The sequence below is a fragment of the Neomonachus schauinslandi genome, chromosome 11, assembly GCF_002201575.2.
Source record: "Neomonachus schauinslandi chromosome 11, ASM220157v2, whole genome shotgun sequence".
Classification (NCBI taxonomy): domain Eukaryota; kingdom Metazoa; phylum Chordata; class Mammalia; order Carnivora; family Phocidae; genus Neomonachus; species Neomonachus schauinslandi.
This window is the reverse complement of record NC_058413.1, coordinates 24350261-24377678: the sequence shown is the minus strand read 5'-3', so window position 1 is coordinate 24377678 and position 27418 is coordinate 24350261. Positions and strand designations below refer to the sequence as shown.

At 47.3% G+C, this 27418-nt stretch overlaps 1 protein-coding gene across 1 annotated transcript in view; it reads left to right on the top strand.

Annotated features, from left to right (window-relative positions):
* TRIM44 (tripartite motif containing 44) overlaps positions 1 to 24691 on the top strand; it is a 112295-nt gene extending 87604 nt beyond the window's left edge. Inside the window, exon 5 of the mRNA XM_021685378.1 lies at positions 20152 to 24691. Within this exon, the coding sequence (XP_021541053.1) occupies positions 20152 to 20179 (28 nt within the window). The 3' untranslated portion in view covers positions 20180 to 24691. The remainder of the gene's footprint in view (positions 1 to 20151) is intronic.
* The last annotated feature ends 2727 nt before the right edge of the window (positions 24692 to 27418 follow it).

The window sequence follows — 27418 nt, the reverse complement described above, 5'->3', positions numbered from 1 at the left end:
TTCGGAGCTCTGCACGTCTGGGCAATCTGCGCCATTGTTCACCATTTGCTCAGGGGCAGCGATGTGAAGCACATTTTACTTTTGCCCAGGGGCAGGGTTAGTCTCTGAAAGGAGTGCAGAAACGAGGGTGCAGCTAGAAGCTGTGTCCTACAGCGGTGGCTTTAGGTTTCCATGGACAGATCACAGAAGAAGATGCAGTTTACCACCAGAGCCGTTTTGAGTCAGAAGTGTAGGAGACTGAAAGCCAAGAACCTCTGGGTCTCCACGCCACTGTTGGGGGTAGAGTGGGGAACCAGGGTGAGAACAAAGTATCTGCCTGGTGCTCCTTCCGGTAGCTGCTACCTGCTCGGTGAAGCAGGCGGGCAAGCCTGGGAACCAGCCTGCACTGCTCTCCCGAGGAGCCGCCCATCTGAAGAGGGTACCTCTAGCAAACGTGCCTTCAGGGGACTATAGAACCAGAGGCAAAGCCATTTGCATTAATTCATCCTACACATGTCTTTTGCCTCCTAAAATTTAGTTCAGGTTTCCTGCCATATGCGTATATAAGTTTCTGGTCTCTAAATAGCTGTGCTTAGAGTCTACTCTGAGTTGATTGAGCAGCAAGGGAGAGGACCAGGCCCAGGGAGAATATGGCTTGCTCTTTCCTGAATCAAGTTGTCTGCGCTTCCACAGCCATTCTGTTATAGTTGTCCTTAGCCATGAAACAAATGCAAGGGCTTTACGTTTTTCCTCAACAGTAAATGGCACCAACTGAATGAGAACAGGTTGATGCCAAATCTGTGTGTTTTTTGAAACCATTTATCTGAAATAAAGCAGAAATTACTCTTAAAAGCTATCATTTATGTTGACCTGTGCCAGCTATAACTAAGGACTCTAATAAGGTATCTTATTTAGTGTTCACATAGGGTTTATTGGACCCATTTTACATGAGGATTTAAAACGTAGAGAGGAAAGTGACGTTCCCAACGTGACAGTAGCTACTTATTTCAGAGCCCAGTCCTTCCCTTTCACATGGTCGTTGACAACTAGAAGACTGAAGAAAGAGTCCCTCGAAGAGACTCCGCTAGCCCACTTAAGAGAGCTAAGTTCCCTCCTCCTTTAAGCAAGTGCACAGGAAAGGCCACGGGGCTCCCCACACCAGCCACGCTAGTGCCTGATGCACCCCGCGGTAAGAGCTGCCGGCAGGCGGCTCAGCACCATGCACACCCGGCAAGGGGCCCAGCCCAGCCCAGCATTGTCTTTGGTGGGAAGAGCAGTGGCTTTGCCGTGGGACAAACCTGGGCTCCAAACGTGAACAGGTCACTGACCTTTCTGAGCCTCAGTTTCCACATCTGTAAAACAGGGAGGCATAATGCCTTCTTCACAGAGATGCAGTCCACATGGGATGAGAGATTGTATATAACTACCAAATATGATGCATGCTCACTAGATGATTTTTTTAAAAAGATACATAGTGCTTAAAATGTCATTTTACTCTGTGTTAACAAAAGGTTTCCTAGGCACCCTGAAGTGTTTTGGCTCCAGCAGGAGCAGGGTTGAACGATGCAGTGTTCTGCAGTTTCCCCAAAGGCAGGTTCATTCTTTAGAACCAGTTCTGCTTTTTATGGCCTGTTTTTCCCTCCAAGGTCGGAGGTGGGCCGATGCCTTCCCTTCTGCCCTCCCTATCCTATAGCTCTTCCCCAAGAATTCTCTCACCTCCCTTTTATGATTTCCTTAAGTGCTTTTGATGGCTGCTTGACACTAGAAAGATATTCCCAGCAGGCATTAGTTTGTAATTGCCGCTTGTTGCTGGTGTGAACTTGTGGCTGGCTTCTGGGAAAGCAGAGGGGCCTGGAGGGGGGAGGCAGGCTCTGCGCCTGCACAGTGAGGCGATGGGCCCCCGATCGGCTGGCGGGCCGCCAGAGGAGGGGCTCCACACATCCCCTCATGCCTTTTGCCACCTCTGTCCTGCGGGCCTGGAAGTGTGACCGGTAGAGGATTATGGTATGGGCAAACTCCCACGTTCTTAGCCCCAACCAAAAAAGCAAAACAGAAACACAGATAAAGACCAGAGGCTGCTAGGAGTACACGTCCGCAGTGTTTGTGTTACCACTGAGAGAAGGAATGCGGTGTCCTTAGGGTCACCCTGTATGCACCAGAGCCAGCCAGCCCTCATTCCGGGGCCTGCCATCTGGGAACCTAGGCAGCCTCCCACTAAAAACTAAATAGGACTGTCCTCACCAAGGGGAAGGTGATTGAGGTACAAGAAATGGAGGCAAAATGCGAATCCCTTCTATCTTCATTTCACAAATAGACTCACAGCTCCTAAGCAGGGTTGGAAGTGTTTAGTCACAAGATACGCCCTCGAGCAACAGCTCTTGGTCTAGAGGAGGAAAAGCCAAGAATCCTACAGGGTTAATCCCACCGCAAGAGACACGCAAAGTAGCTGGTGACCAGTGCCAGGGAAATGCCTTTCACGTCAAGTGCTTCGTGCCTAGTCATGTGCCCCTGGCTCCCTTGTACCTTACGGTCTGTGCCCTAAACCCCACAGCCAGGACTTTACGAAGAGGCTTCGGTGCCCACCACTGTTCACAGCCTCCATCCTGATCTCAGGCCTGCCCCCCTTGCACTCCACTTCCCGGCCTGCCTGGCCCTTCCCAAGCTTGGACTTTGTGATGAATTGTCCTGTTCGTGGACACGGCTCACTGCTTAAGGCTGCCACTCTGCCCCTCACGCCAGCTCTGCCCCTGCCGCGCCTCCATGGCGGTCATTAGTGCGTATTTCCCTACGGAGGCGGCCTCTGGCTCGGCTGGCCTCACCGGCCCTCCAGACTGTACCTGTGTCCCGCTCCCCCGGGAGCAGTAGCACACCGCTAAGGTCCCCGCGGCCCTACGGGCCGCACCAGGCTCTGTGAGTCTGAGGGGTGAATGCGGAATAGTCTCTGGAGGCCAGAGGGTTCCGCACAACGTGCGTGGAGGACGTACCTTTGAAGGCCGGGTCTGATTTGGGTAGGCCAAGGGAGAGGATACTGCTATTCCAGGCTGGAGCAAGAGAGGTCCTTGTTGTGACTTGTTAACAGCTGTTAAAGCCGTCAGTGTAAGGGAGGAGTTTAGAACTGGAGCTGCCACTGAGATTTAAGGATTATCTGTGGATTTCAATGCCATTACTGTTCTTCACTGGAAGGGAGGGGAGGAGGAGTTGGAATGAAAGAGAAAATAAAGCCTCTAGTACAGAGTTATGTCAGATTCATGGAGTCCTACTCTCCTCCTCCAGGCAGTTTTTTCATTCCTATGGTGGGCCTGATTTGCGCGTCTGCTTTTAACCCCCAGCAGGAGTGCCCTTTACAGCCATGTTGTGACCGTTCGTTCCAGTTGAGATGAGTAAGAGCTAAGTGGGTGAGCATCTTTTCTTTTCCAGAGACTGGTCGTTCCCACGTTGGTTGCTGGGCCCCTACAGTTAATCTAGCCCCATTTCTTTTTTTTTTTTTTTTTTGAGATTTTTTTTAATTATTTATTTGAGAGAGAGAATGAGATAGAGAGAGCATGAGAGGGGGGAGGGTCAGAGGGACATTTCTAAAGCCTGGTCTTGCCGTTCTCTCCAGTGGGCAAGAAGAGGTATAGGATTAGCCACCAGAGCCCTTCGTCCCAGCAGCACTCCAAGCACTGTCAACAGTCAGACTTACATCCTAAGAGCAACAGCCCAAAGGCAATTATGTGAGGTAAAGGATGTGTTAACCTTATTGTGGCAGACATTTTAAAGCCTCTATACTACGTGTGCCGGATTATGAGAGCGTACCTTAAACTCGCACTGTGGTACGTGCCAGTTAGATCTCAGTAAAGCTGGGGGAAGTGAGACCCCAGAGATCGGAGAAGCAGTTTGGGAAGGAAAAGAACCTTCTCCTTCCAGCTGAGCATAAAGCGAGCAGTTCCATAGGCTTTGCTGAAACTCCCATCTACAGAATTGTCCTCTTTTTTTAAACTTCTTTTTTTTCTTTCTTGCATGTATTTCAGTCAAGGGCCCTAAAAATAGTTCGTAGAGAGGAGTGACTCTATTGTCTCACAGCAAATGTTTTTTAATTTAAAAACAACCCCTGAAAGGATTTGCTCATCTTTTCCCCAAAGTGGTTAGCTGGAATGTTTATTTTGCTGTCATTCCCTCCCTCCACCCCTCTGGCGACGGGCTGAGTGAAGACTGCAGTGGAACGTTTTAAATAGCGAGTGGGTGAGTGGGTGGGGAAAGCAAAAGATCTCTACGCTTCTTGTTAATTTCTCATGCCGGCGTCGAAGGGCCGTCTGATACGTGTACTATCCTATATGCGATGGAGTTCTGATTGGGACTCAGAAGTGAGAGCCCGAGCCATCATCTAATCCAGGAAGGAGGAAGGGAGCAGAGCAAGGCGGAGTGGAAGTCTGATGTGTCAGGCACTGTCTTACACCATTTCCTGAGAGAAGCAGTCACTTCAGGAGCATTTACCATGTGCCATATGCTTTTACTTTCATAAAGAACCTGGAATCATCAACCCTGTTTAACTGATGAGGAAACTGAGGCCCAGTGGAGTAAGTTTTGCCCAGGGGGACCCAGTTAATAAGTGGGAGTACTGGATTCAAACCTTGGTTTCTCTGTGCCCTTCCTGCTCTTCTCTGTCTGAAAGCCAGGGTGAAAAGTCTGACAGCAGTGAGCCGTCTAGATTGTAGACATTTACCTCTCAACTCCGCAGCTTTGGAGGGTGACTGGGCCTTATTCGATACTAAGGGGAACATTCCCCTGGTGCCCTTTGGGGTATTTGGATTATCTTGCTCTGGCTAAGCCCTGAAATTGGGCCAGTGAAGAGCAATTGCTTTTCAGGTATCATGAGTAAATGTTATGACATCTGATTTGTGTTGAGAAGTGAGCCGTAATCAAGTTCTCCTGCAAATGGATGGGACAGGTCTGAAGTGGTAGAACGATGTCATTTGAGTGTCACAGCTGAGCTGGCCTCAGAAAAAACCAGGAGGAAGGCAGAATGTGTCTTTAATGATCTTTATGTGCTTCCTTCAGCACCCTCTGCTTAGACCCTAAACCTGGCCCTTTAAAGATGAGCATTTCTCTTTCCCTAGCAAAACTTAACCATTTACCTTGTCCCATCAGCTTCTAAGAGGACAGCTGGCTCACCCAGAAACTCATCTGTGTTCAAGTGGCGTATGGTAGCCCCATGACCTACTCTTGTCTTAGGATACCTACTGATTTTTTCATTCTGGGGGCTCAGCCAGAAGTGCAGTACCTCAGACTAAAGAAACAGCTTTGATAAGTTCTTCAGGTTTAGTGGTTTATGGGGAGATGCTTTGAACATGACAAAGGCCACAGCTGCCTTTTACCCAATGTCATATGTGCCAGTACCTAGGGCAGCCCTTTGATTCAGAGCAGTGGGCTTTGTTCAGTCTTGAGATTGGGTGATGATATGCGAAGGGTGGAGACCTGCAGTGTCCCTTCCTCTTTTCTCTCTTTGTTTTGGGCTCTCTCCTGTTTGGTGTGTTCATGTGTTTTAGGTCATCTTCTCTTCTGGCTAGGCTAGTGCCTGTCTGTCATCTGACAGAACTGATGTGGAATCCAGGGAGAGCCTCTGGTAAGATTGGCTGAATGTAAATTGGATGTGATGTTCGTCTCCTTGGCTCTCTGCACCCATAGGGGCAGATTCCTACAGTCCAGACCTAATGGCTGTATCACGAGCTTTTGCAAGTGTGGGGTGGGGATAGCTTTCTTACCTTCTCCATTTCCTGAGGGGTCTCCTAACAAGAGTGTTCACTGCAAGGGCAGGGATAGGACAGGGTAATGAATAGGGAACCAGGCCTCCATCTGAATGGTTTCCTTTTACAAACCTCTGCTTCGTAGTTACACTCAGAGAAGGTGAGCTGGTGGGGGTGCCTGAGTTACTGATAGGCACAAGAAATCTCCTTGTAGTTCACTGTCTCCCTAGTTCCAAGCCCTCTCACTGTCCCTGGCATAGGCCTTAGACTCTTGGACAAGTGAGTCTGACTTTGGCGAAGAAGGAGCCCTCGGCTGTGCTTGGGAGTGCGTCCGCTCCCTGCAGACCCCGGCATCATACATGGGTGCCTCGGATAGCCTTCCAAGCTGAGAGTCAGACTTGCACTGATGCTCCACAGTCGCACTGGAGCAGCCCGGTGCCCGCCTGGCCGCCACGCAGGCTTTATGTTGAGCCACCGCTGGCTGTTTGTCTTTTCTTGCTTCTCTGAGATATCTGTGTGTGCCGCCTCGGGGAATGCCACACGGAACCCAGGCTATTTTAAACATAGGCCTGGTTCCCACTGTGCGTGCTGGCAGTGCGGTAGACGCCACATGGAGCCCTGACGCCCTTCTCGTCTCCTGCTCGGTCCCGCCCACACGCCTCCCATCTTCCTAGGAGACGCTTCAAGCGTGACCCCTGGAGAGCAGTATTGGGAGCTGCTCGGGAGATACTCTGTCTCTTGGGGCGCCCCCTCACACTCTGTCTGCAGCCGCTGTGAGCGCCTCACGGCTCCCTGGACGTGCTGAGCGGGCGCATGTCTTCAGGACTTTGTTCAGGCTGCTCTCCCCACCTGCCATGCCCTCCTCTCGCCCCATGGGCTTCCTGGAACATTCCAATCCGTCTGCCCACATTGAGTGGCAATCTTTGCTGACTACAGGTGGAATTTACCATCTCTTCCTCTTCTCATAGAGCACTGGCTGCATCCTTTGCCAGTCCGAGAGCTGCAGCTGAGTGCCCTCTGTCTTCCCCTCCCTGGCATGTAGTGGGGGCTCAGCCATCATGAGGCGAAATAGAAGCAGTTGGCTTAGGGATGGGGAGCAATCTAAAAACAGTTGAATTTGGTAGAGTGCCCATTACTTGGTAGTAAGCAAGCTAAACACTTGAGCTTATTTAGTATTCCTGTCCACTCTAGCAGGGATATCCTGGTATTTCCCGTCTCGGTTGCCCTTCAGCACACATACGCCCATCGTTCTCTGTCCAGCATCCTGCTTTACCTTCTCCACAGTACTTTCTTCTATTTGAAATTATCCGTTTCCTTGTTTATTAGATGTCTCCTTCACTAGAAGTGAAGCTCCATGAGAATTGGGACTTTGTCAGACTTGCTCACTACCGTGATGCCAGTGCCCAGGACAGCGCCTCATATCCTGTGGGTGCTCAATAAGCATTTGTTCACTGAAGCAGTGAATGAATGCATGACACCCTGTGTCACAGACAAGCAGATTGAAGCGTACGGAGGTTCAGTAGCTGTGCCAAAGTCACCCAGCTCAGAAGGGCCTAGATGGGAATCCTGGTGTTACTCCAGCGTGGACGATCCTAACAGATTACACTACCTCCTTTAGGCGTTTTCCAAGAAAATAGGTCTTACGCTCTTAGGAGAAAAGTCTGCTTTTCTTCTGGTCATAGTTACTGCCTTGAAGGCCAGTCTTCCCCACCTTGCACTTTACCTGCTAACTCCTTTCTCCTAGGCCAGTGCAGGTTGTGTGAGATCCTGTGTGACAGCCACCAAAATGCCTCCTAAGTGCCAGGCGTGGTGCTAAACACTGGGGGTAAAATGGTGAATGGGAAGCGGAGTCAGCCTCCCAGCACCTCAAGCGGCAAAGACATTTACAATATAACCACACCAAGGGGTGCTGAATCCCTGAACCCCCCCGGGAGGCGGCAAAGACAGAGCAGGGACCCATCAGACTACCTTCATCATCAGTTCTCCGCAGGCAGACAAGGGAGCATCATCCCAACATCCCAACTGAACTCATATTTTGTATCTTCTAGTGGCGGGGCGGGGGGTGGGGGTGGGGAATCAGCTGAAGCCTTGGAAGAGTTTCTCTGCATCCTAATTAAAAGAGTGAGAAGTGGGTGCCTCTCACCTCAGGACAGGGTTGAAACTGAAACTGGTATCTGACCCAGAGACCTTCTGCCCTGAGTCCACGGGACGGTGTCTTGGGACTGTGTGCCAGAGCCCACAGGAACCAAAGCAAGAATCCGAGGGAAACCCTACATTGCAGCGAGGTGGCTACAGGAATGTCCCAGGCAGATCACAGTTGTAAACGCAGAAGACATCTAGCCATACCCTTTTTTTTTTTTTTTTTTAAAAAGACTATTGGGGGCGCCTGGGTGGCTCAGTTGGTTAAGCGACTGCCTTCGGCTCAGGTCATGATCCTGGAGTCCCGGGATCGAGTCCCGCATCGGGCTCCCTGCTCGGCAGGGAGTCTGCTTCTCCCTCTGACCCTCCTCCCTCTCATGCTCTCTGTCTCTCATTCTCTCTGTCTCAAATAAATAAATAAAATCTTAAAAAAAAAAAAAAAATAAATAAATAAAGAGACTATTGGGATGCCCTAAAGCAGGGAGGAAGTTTTCTGGTAATTGGCGTCCAAGCTGGAGCTCGAGTCTGCCAAGGCCTTGGATGATCTTTAGCGATCCGCAGAGGTTCCCACCTCTGCTACTGGCAGTGAGGAATGCAGCCAAGCTGACGGGAGAAGCGCCCTCCTGTGCGGCCTTCACCACCACCGAGGGCTCCCCCCAATCCCCGCCCAGGGGGAGGAACACGGGCCAGGCCGCGGGTGTTGTTCCAGCCCTGCCTAGCTTTGGGACTTTGGGATGTCACTTCACTTCTGTGCTCCTCGTGTTTTTTCATCTGTAAAATGGAGTGTTCATTGTGTTAGGGTTATTACTATGAAAACCGAATGTGAAAATGTTGGTAAGGTGATGAGTTCAGAGCCTAGCGAATAATAATGATAGCACCCATTTAGTGAGTCCTTCCATGTATCACTGTCTTCATTTTACACATGTGGAAACCTTCGTTTAAAGAGGCATCCCTCAAAAACTAATGATGTACTCTATGTTGGCTAATTGCACATAATGAATGAATGAGTCAATGAATGAGGCATCCCACTGAAGGTCATATGCTAACGTGTGCTGGACCGTGGTCTTGAAGGCACATCTCTGATTCATAGTTGTGTGCTTGTCCCACTGTCCCCACCATCAGGACAGCTAACCCTGCTCTCCCACATGCGTACCCACGCCTCAGCTGGCTTTCCTACCAGGGAGGGAGGGGAACAGTGATAACCACCCCTTTACTTCCTTCTTGGCCTGGGTGTCATTCTCCCTTCACAGACCATTAGGGTGAAGGGCGGATGGTTAAAGTCTTAGAACCCAAGCCTGCCTTGAGCACAGCTCACAGCTGGATTGTGGAGGGCTGGAAGTTGCCAAACGTGCAGCTGTTTTATAAGGAAGCCAGATGAGAACAATTTCTCCAGCAGATGAATTGGTTCTTTAGATTTCCTTGCCTGGGAAGGGCTGGACCTGAGCTTGCTTCTGCTTTGCCCTCAGTGAAACAGCATTCCTTGGACACACCCAGCCTTTACCAGTAAGGCTTAGTCATTTGTAAGAGCAATCCTGTTTATGATAACAGCATTTTCATCCATACCTGGTGCCTCCCCCCACCCCTTGTGGTTATATGTGCCTGGTGATTGCGGTGACAGTTAGAAAAGAAATAGAGCCTCTAGAAATAAGCTGTCCACGAGATGCCTGGGCAGTATTTCTAAGACCAGCAAGCTGCCCACAGTTAGCCTGGGAAAGCTTGGAAGGCTTCTAGATCAATAATACCTTAAGGAGTTGTTTTGATAATTCACTTAGTCATTCATTCAAAAAATATTTGGTGAGCTTTCACTGGTGCCAGGCACATTATCCAGTACTGGTGATGTAGCAGGGGACAAAATACTTAAGGACCCTTAGCATCTCAGAATAACTTTAGATAGTGACAAGTGCTGTAAAGACAGTCCAACAGCCTGACCCCACAGTGCGGGGCTGGGGTGGCTGCTCGAGACTGCTTGGTCAGGGGAGGCCTCAGAGAAGGTGACATTGAAGCTGAGACCTGAATGTTAAGGAGCCAGCCAGTCATTCCAAGGCATGAGGGGAGGAGCTTCTGGAACAGAACAGCAAATGCCAAGGCCTTCATGCAGGAACAAGCTCTACTTATTTGAGGGGCGGAAAGAAAGCCAGTGTGCCGGCAGGTGTCCCGAAATAGGTTAGAGAGGTAAGCAGAGGCCAAATCATGTAGGGATTTGGGGCTATGGGGCTTTCTTCTAAGGCTGTAGGAAGCCATTAAAGGATTTTTAAGTGGGGCCGTGGCATAATCGGTTGCACATTTAAGAAGTATTACTCTGAATGCAGCTTGAAAATGGAACAGTAGTGAAGTAAGGGTACAAGTAGGAAGGCCAGACCGGTCAGAAGCCAGTGGCAGTCATTCCAGCAAGAGATGGTGGCGGCCATGGAGAAGCGGAGGGGACAGGCAGGGGACAGAACTTGCTGTGGACCCGATGGGATAGGGAGATGGTGCTTCTAATGTTTTGAGCGCAATCGTCGGCACATGGAAAGTACTGAATAAGCTATAGGTGTTTGCTGCCATTATTAACAAATGGCCTCTTACCAAACGCCAAGGGAACAGGCTCGGGAAGGAATCTGGAGCCCCTTCAAGTGACAGTGTGATGCCTCCAGCACTTGTGTCACATCAGTGTTAGCTGCTCTCTTCTGTTAATAAATGGCGTTCCGGGGCGCCTGGGGGCTCAGTCATTAGGCGTCTGCCTTCGGCTCAGGTCATGGTCCCAGGGTCCTGGGATCGAGTCCCGCATTGGGCTCCCTGCTCAGCGGGAAGCCTGCTTCTCCCTCTCCCACTCCCCCTGCTTGTGTTCCGTCTCTGTCTAGGTCTCTCTCTGTCAAATAAATAAACAAAATCTTAAAAAAAAAAAAAAAAAAGAATAAAGGTAAAAGAACAGTCGACACAATTTAAATAAATAAATAAATAAAATAATAAACAGCATTCTTCGAGAAAATGGGGCTTGCAGGTTTGACGATGCTTTCAGGAACCGAGATGTTGACTTCCAGTATGTATGTATGTGTGTGTGTGTGTGTGTGTATACACCAGACACTCTATATATGCTCATCCCCACTTAATCTTTTCTGCAACTCTTCCAGGTAGGCACTAAATTGTCCTCATTTCCAGGTAGGAGCACTGAGCTCACAATCCCACAGCTAGTAAATGGCAAAGTTGTGACCCAAGCCTAGGTGCTTCTAACTCTCACTTCCACATTTATAACCCTCTGCAATATAAGATAGTCGCAGGAGGTCTTGAGAGTTGGGTTTGCTTCCAGTTTCCAACTTCCGGACTTCAATTCAAGGTCACCGTGGGACTCAAAACTACTGAGAACTAATCTGGAATATTTAGGGAAAAAAAAAAAGCCTACTATTCATACAGAGATTAGAGATTAGTGTCAAGTGTGTATTTATTTATTGATCCTTTCTCCCTCTCCCTTTGGTAACCTGTAAGATACAGCAGCTGAGGCAACAGGAAATTTGAAGTCCAGCATTTTATTAAATGTAATGTTTAAGATTTCTGTGGAAGGAAGCTGCTTGAGAGAGATTGGATTTCCATTATTTACTTGCCAAGAAAAAATGAGAAAACTGGGTGGTGGGGGGAGGGGTTTCCTGAAGGTGTAGGGAGCAGAGAAGGTAAGCCGTTGGGCTATTTTCTGCTTCTAGTTCCTCCACCCCCTGGAGTTGCCTGGGCTCTAATAGGGGTTTAGGAAAAGTTCCTTTCCAGCCCTCACCGCAGGAGGTTGTCAGGTGAAATCCCGCTGTGCTGGAGGAAGGAAGGGAGGTTGAGGAAGGCCCACAGAAAGAGAAATGTCCCCGTGGCATCTTCCTCTTGAAGTTCAATGGGAACCCGAATAATAACAAGGAAGTTATTTCAGAGAGGAGACACACACACACACACAAACAGACACCCCATCCCCACAGACACTTTGCAGCTGCCTAGTGTCGGCAAGGGTGTGGGGAAAGGGGGCACTCTCAGGATTGTAAATCAGTATAAGGTGATGTCTCAAGGGCAGTTTAACAATAATAGATCAAATACCTTTAAAAGTACATCTCCTTTGCTTGTTGGAGGAAATACCTGATTGTAGGACTGGGGAAGGAAATCTACACGATGAGCCCGGAGCATTTTGTAGTGCCAGAAAGTAAGGAGGTACTCAGAACAAACCCCATGCAAACCCCACGCTGATGAGGATATGTCTGGGGCCATAGGAACTGATGAAAAGAGCTCCCAAAGGCCAAAGCTGAACAATTTGAGCAACAATAAATAGAGTAGTATTGGGTTATGACCCAAAGTGTAAAAATAAACATCCATGAGTCCATAGTGTTCTAAGTAAACTATTGAATAAATAAAGGAGAAGAGACAGATCTCCTTTTCAGAAGAATTTACAATAATGTATGCAAATATTCTACCCTCCATGATGGGGAGAACAGCTCCTCACTCCATAGGTGTGATTTGCTCAGAGTGACTGCCTTCCAAAATGTACAGTTTGGGAAGCAGGGAAAGAGTAACTTTCCAGTGAGAAATGCTAACAAGCACAGCCTGGGCCAAGCGATCAGGGTCAGCATCTGCAGTGCTAGGTCAGACTGACAGTGTGTGTCCTGGCTATGATGTGATGAGAATGGTAGGGTCCCTCTGTGGTTCCCTCTCAAAAGGCCTGTAACCATGGCCTAATCAGGACAAAAACATCAGACAAATCCCAACCAAGGGACACTCTACAAAATCTCTGCCCAGTACTCCTCAGAACTGTCAGGGTAATCAAAAATAAAGAATCTGAGAAACCGTCACAGCCAAGAAGAGACCAAGGAGACATGATGACTAAATGTAGTGTGGTTCTTGGGTAGAATCTGGACCGGCATGAGAGCATCGGGGGAAAACTAAAGAAATCTGAATAAAATACAGACCTCAGTTAATGGTAGCATACCAGTATTGGCTCATTGTAACAAATGGACTTTACTAACATAAGATGTTAATAGTAGAGGAAACTACATGTTGGAACCCTTGATGCTATCTTTGTAATTTTTCTGTAGATCTAAAGTTGCTGTAAAAAGGTTTATGACCCAGGCGTTTACCTTCCCACTCCCTTTGGAAATAACTAAGGATGAACGTAAAGACTCATCCACATGGATATGTGTCACAGAGGTGTGGGTAATAAATGAAAAGGTAGAAATAATTTAAATATCCAGTAGTGGGTACGGTAAGTCCATACAATTCAGTCATGAATCACAATCTTATAGAAATATATTTATTAATAAAGAAAGGTATTTATGATTGTTAGTTGACTGGAAAAATCAGATTATGAAAGAGCCTGCAAAATATATATTTTTTATATATGCATGAGGGGGTATAGATAAATGTATTTCAGCGTGTTAATCGTAATTATCACTGATGCATAATGCTATGGATTTTTCTTTTCATGGAAGCAGTACTTGCTTGTTACAGAAAGTACAGATCAGCAAAAAATAAAATGTTACTTTCTGAAGTAAAAAAAAAAAAGGTTGGAAATGATTCCATTATAAATCCAGCAGCAGCAACAGGAGACTCGGTCCTAAAGAAGGCAGTTCTTTTTTTTTTTTTTTAATAAGATTTTATTTATTTATTTGACGGGGAGAGAGTGAGAGCAGGAACACAAGCAGGGGGAGTGGGAGAGGGAGAAGCAGGCTTCCGTGGAGCAGGGAGCCCGATGTGGGGCTCGATCCCAGGACTCTGGGATCATGACCTGAGCCAAAGGCAGATGCTTAACGACTGAGCCACCCAGGCGCTCAAGAAGGCAGTTCTGAGAGCAGATGGGATGTTGGCAGGCTAGCAAGCCTGCCTGTTACTTCTGTTCATGTGTCTCCCTGTAGAAGCGCACTGCCTGAACAGACCCTCGGGCACCCTCCATCTTCCATAGAAACAGGCCACCACCCACTTAGCCCTTGTGGGGTGCAAGGAGGGCACCCCCTGTAAACACAGTAAACAGGTTGCAAGGTGCGTGGAGATCAGTCTTGGCAGTGAGGTCCAGTGTGGACCTGAGGCCAAGCTGGAGCCCCAAGCCTCTTTCAGAAGCGCCTACGTGGGTCTGTAAGGCAGAGGCAGCTGGAGAGCTGAGAGACAAACCCAGGGTGGGTTGCCTTCTCCTTCTGTAGCAATCCTGTCAGTACCTAGCATTGGTTTGTCTTAGAATTTGTGTGTACCTTCCATCTCATCATAACAACCCTTGGAGGTAGGTATTGCACAGTGCACAGAACATTAAGTCAGCCCTCTGTGAATAATGGTTATTATTGAAGAGAAGGTTCATGGGATAAAGTAGAATGCAATGTGAAGAGAAGGGTCCTTCTCCCTGTCTTTCCTGTGATTTGAGAAGGAAGATGCGGCCAGGCTGGAGCTATGTGAGACTTTTTAAGACCAACAATAAATGAGGCTTTTGAGGCTCATAGGCTCATGGGCCCATGGGGCTTTTGCTCCCAACAGACTTTTGCTCTTGGCTTTGTACTAGGTCCTGACCAGCCTGGTGTTTGGGCCCTGCCAGAGAAAGAGGTGAAAGAACCGTGACCATTTAGGCCAGCCTTCAGATTGAGCTGGGGAGGAACAGGGAGAAGGACGCACAACAAAAGCAGATGAGAGCCAGTGAATTAGCAAATATGTAAGTCAGAAAGGAGCTTATTAGCTTTTGTCTGGTTTGGAATTTTCCTAAATTTTACTCATAATGCAACACATCCTGATTCCCAGAGTCACCAGCAAAGCCAGGACTAAAACTTTGAAGTCCTCTCATGTTTTCTCAGTTAACCCAGGATAAACAGAGGACATTTTGCCTTATTTTATGTTTAGACCTCATTTAGTTCCCTAGGCGGCAGCTACAGATAGAAGTTCTGATTCCTTCCAGCACCATGACCCCCCTCGCCCCAGGCTGGGCTGCTGGGGCAGTGACAGGGGACACAGAAGTAGCAGCTCTGCTCCGTCTGGTGGAGGAGTGTCTCTGGGTCAGGGCGGGTGGTCCATCCCCAAAGGCAGACTGACTGCACGCCTCCCAGCACTGGGTGGCCACAGCCTCGGATGGTGAACGGACACTGCCCGTGAGCTCCTTGACAAGACCCGTGTGGCTGCATTCTGGGAGAATACTAAATCTATCTTTTCGAATCTAACCTTCCTACCTTGTTGATACCTCTTAATTTCTCTATCCTCTTGAGTTGAATAATCCTTTTACAGCAATAATGAATTAATAAATAGCCAAAGATTCAGCAGATAGGAGTGATGCCAAATCAAATTAAGTTGTATTATATTCTCAGGAAAAGAAACTATTAAACTTGCGAGGTCAGAGTGCCTTCCACCTCATTTATTAACGTCCTCTCATAAGCTGCCATCTCTGGGGAAGAAGTGGAAAGGCTGGGCTGCCTATCTGTGTGGACTGGCTGGAAAATTGCCAGGCAAGGAAACACGCCTCCATCGCAGCCGCTTTGTCAGCAGGTGTTTGGGGGCTGGCTGTGACGGGGGCCATGGCATACCTCTAACAGCTTCTCAGTTTCGCAGGATTCCTCATCTGACAGTGTGGCAGCTGTGGGCCACATGTGTGACTCAGTGTGTCGGCTGGCTGCTGGCTGGGGCTCCCTAGTCCCATCCCGCGCTCCCCCCCACCCCACAGTGTGCCCCGACCCCAACCCCCGGCCAGGGAAGTGGTAAATGGCACACCACTCTCCCAGTCAGGATTTGGGAGCCCTCAATTCCTCAGCTAAACTTTGTGTTCTTATACCCCCTAAAATTTAGAAAAAACTGCGTGCCTTCTTGCCCATTTTAAAGTTAACTCCTGAAATGACAAATCAAGTGGAGATAGTTGAAAAGGGTGTGATATCTGACATATTACATGGTCTGAGCTTTACATAAGTTTTTGGCAGAGCTTTGGCACTACTTATTAAATGTACAGGCAAGATTCACTATATAATCTAATTGGCAAAGGTTTTTATGGTCAAACCATCCAGCCAAATCAGTCTTGCTTTCTGTCAGACCCAAGTCTGATTTCATTTTTTCAACTGAAACAAACTTATTAGTACATACCTCATGACCACCATCTGACTTCTGAATGTGAATTCTTTTTTTTTTTTTTTTTTTTTAAACTGTTTTGTTGGGTTTTTTTTAAGATTTTATTTATTTGCGAGAGAGAGAATGAGACAGAGAGCATGAGAGGGAGGAGGGTCAGAGGGAGAAGCAGACTCCCTGCCGAGCAGGGAGCCCGATGCGGGACTTGATCCAGGGACTCCAGGATCATGACCTGAGCCGAAGGCAGTCGCTTAACCAACTGAGCCACCCAGGCGCCCTGAATGTGAATTCTTAAGGTCTGTGGACAGACGGGAGCACGCAACCGTGCCAAGAGTTTATTGACTGGGCAAAATAAATATTTCTTGCTCTGCTCTCATAGGACTCCTCTTAGAAGGAAGGCATTTTCAAATTGTCCCCTGGTAAGATTCAGGCGGGGGAGAGGTATGCATTTCTTTTCTGAAGTGCAGTACGGTGATTGTGAAAATGGGAGTGGCTGCTGAGAGAATGTATAGATCCCAGGCATGTTCTTGGAAAGGTCAGTTGTAAGAAGGAGTGTATATGGAAGTTTAAGGATCTGAACTTGTATTTCCTTAAGAATACACATGCCCAAATACCCCCTGGGAAGTCATTACGTACCACAAAGATACATGTGTCCCAGCCTTAAAACCACTGCTTTTAGATACGACAGCACACTCACCCCCCATCTGTCTATGACGGAGGCCAGTTAACTAGGCTTCGCTCAATATTTGTCCTCACCAGGGTTTGGCAGAGACCTGTCAGGTGGAAGGGTCAGAGCCATTGAACTCAGCCTTTCTTTCTCTTCAGTACCTGTGTTTCATTTTGTCTGGAGTTGTCATTAAAAAAACAAAACACAACACTCCCCAAGCAAGCAAAGAAGAGCACTATTGCTCTCCAGAAAGCTAAGGGCATCTGGGGATAGGAACACATTTGCTCTAGAGGGTAGTGTTTCAGATGCCAGGACCAGGAACACTGAAGAGAAGTCAGGAGGAGGAGCTGCTGATTTAGGATAAGAAGGAAGGTGGGTTGAAGAAGAGAGTTCCCATTGTTAATCATTTATACTGCATGAAGTAAATAGAACTTTCACAGTAAACCTATAAGATAGATAGAATTACCATGAGGAAACTGAGACTCAGAGAGGTTGGGTAACTCACCCAAGGTTCCACAGCTCATTAGTGCCAGAGCAGAGATTTGAACCTAGTTCAGTCTTGGTGACCTCGGAGCCATTATATAATACTGCCGCTCTTGTCGGTAAATACCTACTACAGAGTGGGCTGTCCTTCATTCTTTCTCTTTGTTTTTAATGAAGTTTTTAATTTTAATTCCAGTATAGTTAACATGAATGGGCTGTCTTTCTAACACCATTAGTTCATTCTCACAACAGCAACAGTGACCTCAACGACAACACGGTAGAAAGAATTTCAGTAACCTCTGAGTACTGATCTGATTATAAATCTAAATGTGGCTGGTAGATGGGTCAGGGGAGGATGGTAAGTGGCCAAGGTAGAAGGCTGTGTTACTTCCCTTGGAGAAAGTAAAGACTTTTATAGACTATTTAAGATAAAATCTTATGAACACAGACCAGCTTATATACAAAGTGAAGAAGCATTCGGGAGATGCTGTCTCATACTAATTATATTGTGTAACTCTCCAGGAGAGACCACACACAGGGTGAGCAAAGTTCTGTTATCCATTCACTTAAGATCCTTTTTCTTCATTATTGTGAAAAGCAGTTTGCTAGTTAATTATGAAAATGAATATGCTGTATTTGAAGATGCCAGTTGTGGGAAAATAATTCTCTCCCCCACCATTTCTCTTTTTCCCTCCCTCTCTCCTTCCCTCCCCTTCCCCCCTCCCCCTTCTCTCTCCCCCTCCCCTTCCCCCCTCCTCTACTAGGCTGTAAAGTCTGTGAGGGCAACTACTGTGTCCATCATTCATTGTTGTGCCTAGCATCATAGTAGACAGTCAATAAATGTTTAGCAAACGAAAGAATCAGTGATTCGCCAGAATCCCAAGATCTCATGCTTTTAAACCCTGAGATGAACTTTATCTGACTCAAGAACAGATCTCTTTGAGGGTCATGAGAAAAGATTTTATCAGTCAGGACTTCTGATCTTTTCCCCAAGCCAACTGTACAAGTCTTAGAGTAGAGAACCTGGCCACTAGGAAAACACTTAATTTATTCTCAATTTTATTATACTCAGTTTGGGGGGGAAGGGTTGTTGACCTTTTTGTGAATATGATGAAAATTATGGCCTTTCTCAAACAAAGGAACACACAGACAAAATTTTGTGTACAATTTAAGTAGGTTCATGAACCCTTTAAACTATGCATCTCAAGAATGCTGAAAAGTGAACCGCAGCTTAAGGAAAGGGTGCAGTCATCATGCTGGACCTCCCGTATTTGGAGGAAAATTGACAAGAGAACAATAGAGCTTGCTTTGGATATAATACCAAAGGGGAGAATATGGCGCCAGTTCCAACTGTGCCTTGATTCTGGTGAGACACTTTCATAAAAGACCCTTTGTTCCCTTTGGGACAGATGCCACCAAACACTGCTTTTTTAATGACAGTCCACTGTCCAGCCCTTCCCAGCATGCACCCTTCATCCTGTGATTGGACACCAGGCAGGAAGAGGGAATGGAAGTAGGGCAGAGCTTTGGATCATGAAGGTGGCTGAGTTGGTTCTTTTGGCTCCTAGAGCACACTTCCGTTCATTTCAGGCTCCGTGTCTTGAAATGTTTTCGCCCGTACCAGAAGTACTACAAGTCTGTTGCCTAGGATATTTTCCCTTAAAGTCTATCCCAAATGGATGCAAAAAAGCAGATTTTATATAGACAGATAATCCCTTGTGAGATAAAAAATTTCTCCGTCGTAGCTGGGAGCCGATGCACCCCAGGCCTTCCCTCTTCTCCAGCTCCTGTCTCTACCAGAGGAAGGAGAGTTTTCCTCCCTTCCAAACACCCCCACTTGATTACTTCGGACTTTATCCAGCCAGAACTCATCCTTGAGGTTTAAGGACACAGACGTTACTGGTGACTGAGGATTATCTGTCTCAGCTTTACTTTCTTCATCTGCAAAGTGGGGATAACAACACCAGTCCCTGCGTCCTGGGATTGTGGTGAGGAACAGTAGAAAGTGGAGCGCTCAGCTCAGTGTCCCCGGCACACAGTAGGCACTTGATCAGGTTGGCTCTTACTCTTTTAAGGATAGTGGCCTCTAGAAGTGGAGGAGGAGAAACTGGGCAAGCTCGCTACTTTCGTCCTTCTCATTGTGCTCGCTTCTGCCCCTTTCCCTGTCTGGCCCTGCCTTTTCCCCCACCCCAATCCCTGGATCAGCAGGACCAAGCCAGGGAGGCTCTAACCTTAGGCACCCATGGGCCTGGCCATGCCCCTGGGACTCATAGCTCACGTTTTGGCCACTGAAATATCACTGACGTTTTGGACGCCCTGGCCAGGGCAATCGTGACTGACTATTCCTTTCAGCTCCCTCCTTCCCTCCCTTCCTCTTGCTTTGATTTCTCACTCCCTTTTTGAAAACAACAATTTATTGAACACTTCTCTGCTAGTAACACTAACACTTCTCTGCTAATCCTAGTGCTGGTGCTGATAAACAGTGTTGCTCCTTTTTTACGCTCTAGTTGGAGGTAGAGGGGAGAGTAAATAGCAGACAATGTATAGGATGTAATAAGGACAATTAATAAAATAAAATGGAGAATAACGAGGGAATCCTACTTAGATAGAATACTTTCTCTAAAGAGGCGACATTCGAATCCTGTGGCTGTCCTGGGCAGGAATTGAAACCTTGGCTTGATTCCAAGTGAGAAGCTCTGTTGGGAGTGCCAAGCGGTAGCTTCTCCCGTTTTTCTTTCCTAACAATAGAGGGTTTCAGGCTAAGCGGAAGTCAAACTCCTGATTTTTACCAGCTCTTTATTTTGTCAAGTAAGCTTAAAAAATATTATGACCCTCACCTGTGCCTTTACAGATACTCACTTACCATGTACCAGGCATTGTACATTTTACATGTATCCTCTGATTTAATTCTCCAGTGACCCAAGGAAGTATATCTTATTATCAAAATTATCCCTGGAGTCAAATAAAGAAACCAGAACTTAGAGAAGCTAATTAACTTGCCCATGGCCCACAGCCCAACAGAGGTAGTGTTAGGACCGGGATCCGGGTAGGTCTGAGAACAGAGCCTGTGTCTTCAGCCAGTAGACTGGGCTGCTCCCTTCTTTGATGTCTTAACTCACCTAGTTCTCCTTTCCTCTGCAGCGGTGCCAGTGAAGAAGAGGACACATGAAGGCTTGCCATCCCCCGTGGAGACTCATCCCTTCCCCCTGTGTGTATGTGACGGCGTGTATGTAGTGGCTTCTGAGTTCTGTGAAAGCTGCCCAGCAACAAACGTACTTCTACTGGACACATCCCCAGATCCACAGCAGGCACATCTCTCTCCAAGGGATGACCAATTTTATTGTTACTGACTGTGCTTTTCATTCTCTTGTTGTGGTAGCTCAAGAAAAAATGCCCCTATGATCAACCAGGAGCAGTTAATTAAGAAGCGTCCTTCAGGTAGTCCCTCAATGGCTGCTTTGAACTTACTCAGGAAAGTCAGCCCCCGTGATATTGTATACCCAGATAGCATTGCTTTATCTGGAAGGATCTGGAATAATCCTGAAGGGCAGTCAGAATTTTTTCCCTACCTGCTAATAAAACCCCACTTTATTTATATTGCAGCATGAAATAGTGGGGGGCACGGTAGGGCTTTGTAGATAGTCTCTAAAAGTCCAATTATACATTTGTGAAAATGTGGCTCCACGAAGTAAGATGGGTGGCGTGAAGACGGGGTTGGAGAAAGAGTTAAAAGTTCGAAATACAGGGATATTTTTAGTACATGAGGTTATCCAGCACTTCAAATCCATAATTCAGTTCTGTGGAAATGAAAAAAATGATTGAAGAGGTAGAAAGGAAATGACTTAAAAAAAAAAAAAAGGACCAAAGAGATCTGATTAAAAGTTGAAATCAGTATTTCTGAACTCAAATTGCCTGAGTTTCCAAAATAGTCACTAAAGGATCTGATGGAACCTGAATTATTTGGGTGCTTTCTGCCGGTTTTCTGGGTCTTGTCGCAACATGAAGGCCAGGATGTGTATTACCAAGTGGGGATTTTCAGTGTAGGTTTTTGTCACTCCTGCTCCAGCCCCCTTGGCCTCATTTGGCTTAAAGGCAGTGTAGAGAGAGTTCTCGTCACTCTGGTGTGCTGAATCAAGCCCCGTCTCCCGGCAGGTACACCCTCCTTTCCCTCCAGCTGGAACCCCTCTTTGCATGGCACCCCGCCCCAGGCCTTCAGCCCCGCCCCCACACCCAGTTTCTTCCCTCTCAAGTACCCTGAGCAGAGACATCCAACGGTTGGACTTCCAACCTTTCCCCCTTGCCAAGTCACATTTCCTTACAACCAAGTTTTCTCCTCCCAAGTAAGCAGTGATTACCAGGGAATACCAACCTGCAAGTTAAAAAGCCTGCATTTTCTGAAACATCAGTTTTACCGAAATGGTTTGGAGTCGGGGGATGACCTTCTTTTTTGATAAAACAGCTACATTATGAAATAGAGTGTTCATACACAGTTAAGATAGAGAGGGACACTTCAGAGGGAATGCTTATTTGCAAGTGGGGTACGTGGTCCCTCTCCTCTGCCTTTAGTGGTATTTTGGTGTTCACTTCCGAGAAGTACAATTGGAACTGTATCCAAGCAGCTGACTCGGGGCCTAGACCTCTAGTCGCCTCTGAAGCAAAACTGAAGGCGCCTGCACTGGGAGAAGTCCCTCTTCCAGCCTGCCTGCCTGTGACCTGTGTACCTGGCACAGAGCATTAGGGCCAGCTGGTGTGTGTGTGTGCAGGATGGTTTTGAGGCAGAAACAGTACTTACTGTAAGAATCCTATTTATGTCATTGTTCAATCCTGTGCATGCTATAAAATTATTTCTTTGGGGCCAGGAAGCTACCAGGCGTATATGCTTCTGGGTTAAGATTATCCTAGCTCACTAAATATGTTAGGATGTTGGGACTGAGAGTACTTTGGGCTGTTAAAAAAAAAAAAGTATTTTTCTCTCAAACTGGTGGCCAACAAATGGCTAAGACAATTTCGGTGCTTTACCTGTCCTCCTGCAAAGACTGGAGAATTTGGCATACCACTAATTACAACCCCCAACCGTATCCCACAGAACTATCCATAAAGAAGGACAAGTGGCCACTCTTATAAGAGTTTAAAAGCCAGAAGATGAAGAAGATTTTAGGGTCTGGATGCTTGTGTTTGTCTTTCCCCAATAATTATTGTTTCATCTCTAAATAGCAGCCTTATCTTCACTATGGATAGACCATTGGCTCCTCCCTACCTGATTGTATGTTATTAGTTAAAATCAGTATTTGGGAAACCCAAGCATTTATGCAGCGGATATGAACGGAAATATAAAAATACATGCCAGCTTGTCTCAATATATTATCATTATATTATCATATCTCTGTAATCCTCAAGGAAAGCCCTTTTGCTTTTACTTAAGATTTCAGATTTGCTTTATGGGCTCCTGCGGTCTTCAGCACCTGATAAAACTTTAACCAGGGAAGCATTAAACACAGAGCAGCAGCTTCTGCCCAGGCTCCGGAGTCCCTGCCAACAGCATTTCTCAGTGTAAGAACTAGGGTGCTTCCTGCAGTGGGGCCAGCTTCCCCCAGAGCTGGAGGATGCGGCTCGGCCTTAAGCTCCTGCCAGGTGAGTAAGTTAGAGTGCTGAGCAGTGTGTGCCGACTGGCTGCAGGCTCTAGGTTTGCAGAAACCCCCAGGGAGACGTCATCAAGGGCAGCAGGTAATGAATGTCTCCAGAATGAATTGGGTCCTCACAGCAGTCCCTGGCTACCTTCCAGATTTGGGTTCTCTGGAGGCTGAGAGTGGGTTGGTCCTTTGATTCGATGTCCTGAAATCCAGGGCAATTCCAAGAGGTTCTCTTAGGAGTCTCAGCTCTGACAGCCCAGGAGGAGAAATGACCTGTATTGAGGACCAGCTGTGAGCCAGGCCCTGTACTTGGCCCCCATTTGTCAGATGATAGAACGGATGTGGAGTAATAGAGCCCCTTGCCTTGAGTTACACAGCTAGGAAATACTGGAGCTCTTCCTAACTTTGTGGTGGTCCGTGGTACATCTACAGTACAGAGGGAGGAAAAGGCTTCCGGTTCCCCCACTGCAGTCTGACTATCCCACTTTATGGATTCTTTTTCAAAGTTACATTTCATGGCTACCGTTTGGGCTCAGAAATGGCATCAAGGTGGCCTCACTCTTCCACCTTAGCAGGTCTGTGAAGTGCACATTGCTAACTTGAGCCTGCCCCCAGGAGTTGGGGAGACCTTTCCTTTTTGGTGCCATCCCCCATAAACAAAGTGTCTCTAGGCCTTCAAGAGTATAGAAGTTCTAAGAAATAGTAAAAGTGGAGGGTGTTCTGCTCTAAGTTTATCTGAAAATGTCTGGTGCTGCAATCCTGCAGAAAAGGAAATCTTCATATTTGAGCCCAGCCGGTGCTGTGCTCTGTGAGGCTGTGTTAACTCAGAGTCCAGTGAATCTAGACTTTCCTGCTGACACTGGTGTGTCTATGCGCACACATACACGATATGCGTGCATCTGTATATACACACACGTAAACATATGCACACACATGCAATTTAAGAACTAAGGGGAATCCAGAACAGCCCCTCATTACCTTGCATACCCCTGCAGAGGTTTCTGCCAGCCCTGATCACAAGCGTCACCAGATAGTCGGAGCTTCGGTGCTTGCTTACAAGGTGCTTACAAGAAGAACAGCTCCTTGGCGACGGTTGTCAGCTCCTAAAGCACTGAGCCAACATGGCGCCCCTGAGGGGACTTCCCAGGCTGCTCCAAGATGTCTAACGGTTTGGGTGACCCGGGGATCTGTCCACTCTGGTCAGGCCTGAGGGCACAGCTGCTGAGTTTCTGACTTGTGGTTGTGGCAGGGCATAGGAAGCCCTCTCCCCCACCTAGAAAATATTCCCTTTCTAATACCTGAAATTCCATACTCAACATAATGGCCGCTCAGTACATGCTTTGTAATAAGAAAATCGGTTGCATGTTTACTGTGTGCCTAGCACATCTGGAAGTTTCTATTTAAAACACAAATCTCATTTTGGATGAACTTGGCCCAGCCTTAGGAGAGAAAGAAGGCCCATAGGGGAGAGTTGAGATCTCATTACCATTGCCTCTACCCAGCGGCCTTCTAAAACCCCCACCCCAGCCCATTCCAAGACCCAGAGGCCCAGGGGATCTGCCTGGTAGAAGAGTAGCATTCGAAACTGAGAACACACCAGAAACAGCAGAGCAAGTGCCAGAGCAGGAAAAGGAAAACGAATTAAGACACTTGTGGGTATACTGGTGCAAAAGTTGCCACAGAGCCCTGGGCTTGATATGACCTTGAGGGGACAGTAGATTTATATTAACAGGAGTCAAACCTGACCAGTCTTTGTACAGTGACAGGCCACACTGCATGGGGGTGGGGGGGCAACCGACGAGCCCTTTGTCCTCTGCCTGTTTTCCCGTGCACAGTCACATTCCCTCCTTAGTCACCTTCCTCTTTCACCCTTCACATTAAACAAGGGGACACGCGATCTTTCAAGGGAATTACACATTTGAGTTAATGTTTCAGTATATCATTTTCATACTGTAAATTATTTTGTAAGAGAGATTTACCGCTATCCCAGGATGTTTGGACTCAGTGCCCCTGTGCATTTGGAAATCAATAAACTATTACTGGAAATACCATTTGTCTCTGAGAGTTGTGCACAAAGGACCCTGCTAGGTGTAAATATTCATGATGATCTCCACTCTTAACTGTGGTAAAGCTGGAGATGATGGTGTTTGGTTATTAATACAGGATGTTCATTTACTCCTGACTTCTCCGGAGCGACTTAGGAGATCTCTGGGAAGGGGCACGCGAGCACATGTAATGTCGTTATTTAGAGAGATGTTTTCGCCTCAAAGTAAAATAGTCTGTGCCTAGGTTAAAGTTTCTGAACAAAGTTAGATTATAACCTGAAGAGAATACTTGATCCTGAATGATGTTTTCAAATAACATTAAAGCTTTACCATTTGGGTTAACCTGGTTTTAATTTTTATCATATTTTCTAGAAATAAAAACTCTTTGTAGAGCAAATTACAGGTAGGCCAGCAAAATCATCTTGGTGGAACGTTAGTTAGAGCTACACATTTGTTATAATTGATACAGAGGTAGAATCAAGCTGTCAATGAAGTAGTTCTGGTCCAGTTTGTCATACGAGGACCAGAGGCTGCACTGAAACCAACAGTCCTATACACAGAGGCAAAATGCAAACACCCAACATGGTCGATGATGCTGTGTGAGCCAGAAGGCGCCAAGTCCTGCCTGAAGGCCTGGAAATTCACTGCTTAAAAGCCCGCCCTGCCCCTCCCCCGCCCCCACCCAGCAGGTGTGTCTGGAGGAGCTATGGTTCAGGAACCCTGCTCTAAATTTGCTTTGAACCAATCCGTCTCCATCAGACCTCGTTAGTTAGCCGGGGGGACTGTGTGAACTTTGGAGACATTGTCCAAGATGAGCTGAGTCCATCGCTGAAGGTCAGCCAACGAGCCACACGGATAGAGCCGGGACAGCAGACTTTCTGTCTCCTGGAGCGATCATTAGGCCCTCCCTCCTCCCTCCCCAGTGGCCAAGATCACTTCTGCCTGGTGGGGTGGGATTGCCAAGCCCTGGGGCACTGGGGAGTCTCAGCGTTTTAACAAACCACAATGTGTGTGGAGGTTTTCTTCCCTACTGCCTGGTGCCAGTATCTCAACACCACATCCCATTTCCCCAGGCCTCTCTCATTTTATTGTCTTCCCCTCTGAGAGCTGCAACTCTCTATTTTGTTTCATTGATCTTTGCCTGGTCCAACTTACAGGTGGCCCCATTTCCTTTACACTCCCAAAAGGGTGGAATTGCAGCTTGTCTGGAGTATCTCCTGGACTTAACGAGGCATCAGAGGCACCGACACCCAGCACAGTCAGAGGAGAAAATGTCACAGGAAGAAACAAACAACAAAAAGACTGCTCTAAGTCCGTAACTGGCCACCCTGGGTATGTGTCTGTACTTGTTAAATACTGCAATCTCCAGGGTTAAATCCTTTTGTTAATAACTCTAGCTACCATTTAGGGAGCTCTTTCTCTGGGCCAGGCGCTGGCCTAGTTGCTTTTCATTGTCTTACTGAATTCTCGGAGCACTGGTATTACCATCTCCTATTTTATTGCACAGGAATCAGATTTAGAGAGTTAAATACTCTGCCCAAAGTCACAGCCTAATAAATGGGAAGCCAGGATTTAAATCTGGCTCTTCACAGGCCTTGCAACCCTTGCTCTCAATCTCTCCTTCCAAGCGGCATGGGGTCCACCTTGGATTGGTGAATAAACACTCACAGCGTGGCTTTGGGGCAGAGGACTTCGCCCTTCGTGTTAGGCCTTGCTTTGTACCATCTGCAAAGTACAGTGTACGGTGAGGGAAGGGGGCTAAGGATGGCAAGGAAATCCTCTTCGGACCTGAAACTGCACTTCTGGAGGAAGGGAACTATTAGATTTTCTGTGTCTCCTTTATTTCAAGGCCATAAATAATGAAATCACCAGGAGAGGCAAAGTCAGGGCCTCTTCTGCCATAGTCTTAAAATCCTGAAAGTCAGCCAACTCTGACATTGAGTCTGATTTAATGAAACATCTTGAAGACGTCTCCCCCAGGCTGACGTGGGGCCAGCTTCATGTTCTTGGAAAGGGACTGCAGAAGGAGCTTGTCTACGGTGTAGTCCGCTTACTGAGTGAGCCATCATGGCTACGGCCCACAGCGGACCATGTGCCTCACAAGCCTCACACCAGCTCAGGGACTCAGGAGCAGCTCATTTACCTGTGGCTCAGCCGCCTGTGAGCTTCACCTCGCCTTATGTCCATAACAGGAAACCAAACAAGTGCTTTGACAATGAGTAATTGAGTCGGAACTGGAAAAATCTAGCACCTCTGCTAGACCCACTCAAGAGTGAGCATACCAGGCTCTTCCCAGTTGAAATAAATACCATGAAGCACATACGTGAGAGACAGTCCATACATCTCCCCATCGAGCCATTACTCAGAAACCATTCCTACATCACACATAATTCTACATGTTAGATGGTTTCCAAGCCTACAGCAGATGAAATGCAAGGGTGAGGAACAGACTTCTAAAGGAAATTCAGGTCAAGAAGGAAAAAGCAATAGCGGGGACAAAAAAATGTCATGTATACCAAAGAGCTTAAAAAGCGCTGTCTTTAGGGGAGTGGATAGTGCCCAAAACAGCTCCACACCCAGCTCAACCCCTACAGGGGACTGTTGTATTATAGGACAGTGTAACCATATTCCAAATGACGACCCTGAGCATCACGCCTAAAGAAATGAAATGATGCTCAGAAGAAGGCACGAATGTGCATATCAACCTTTTAGAAGTGTTTCTATCACAAATGG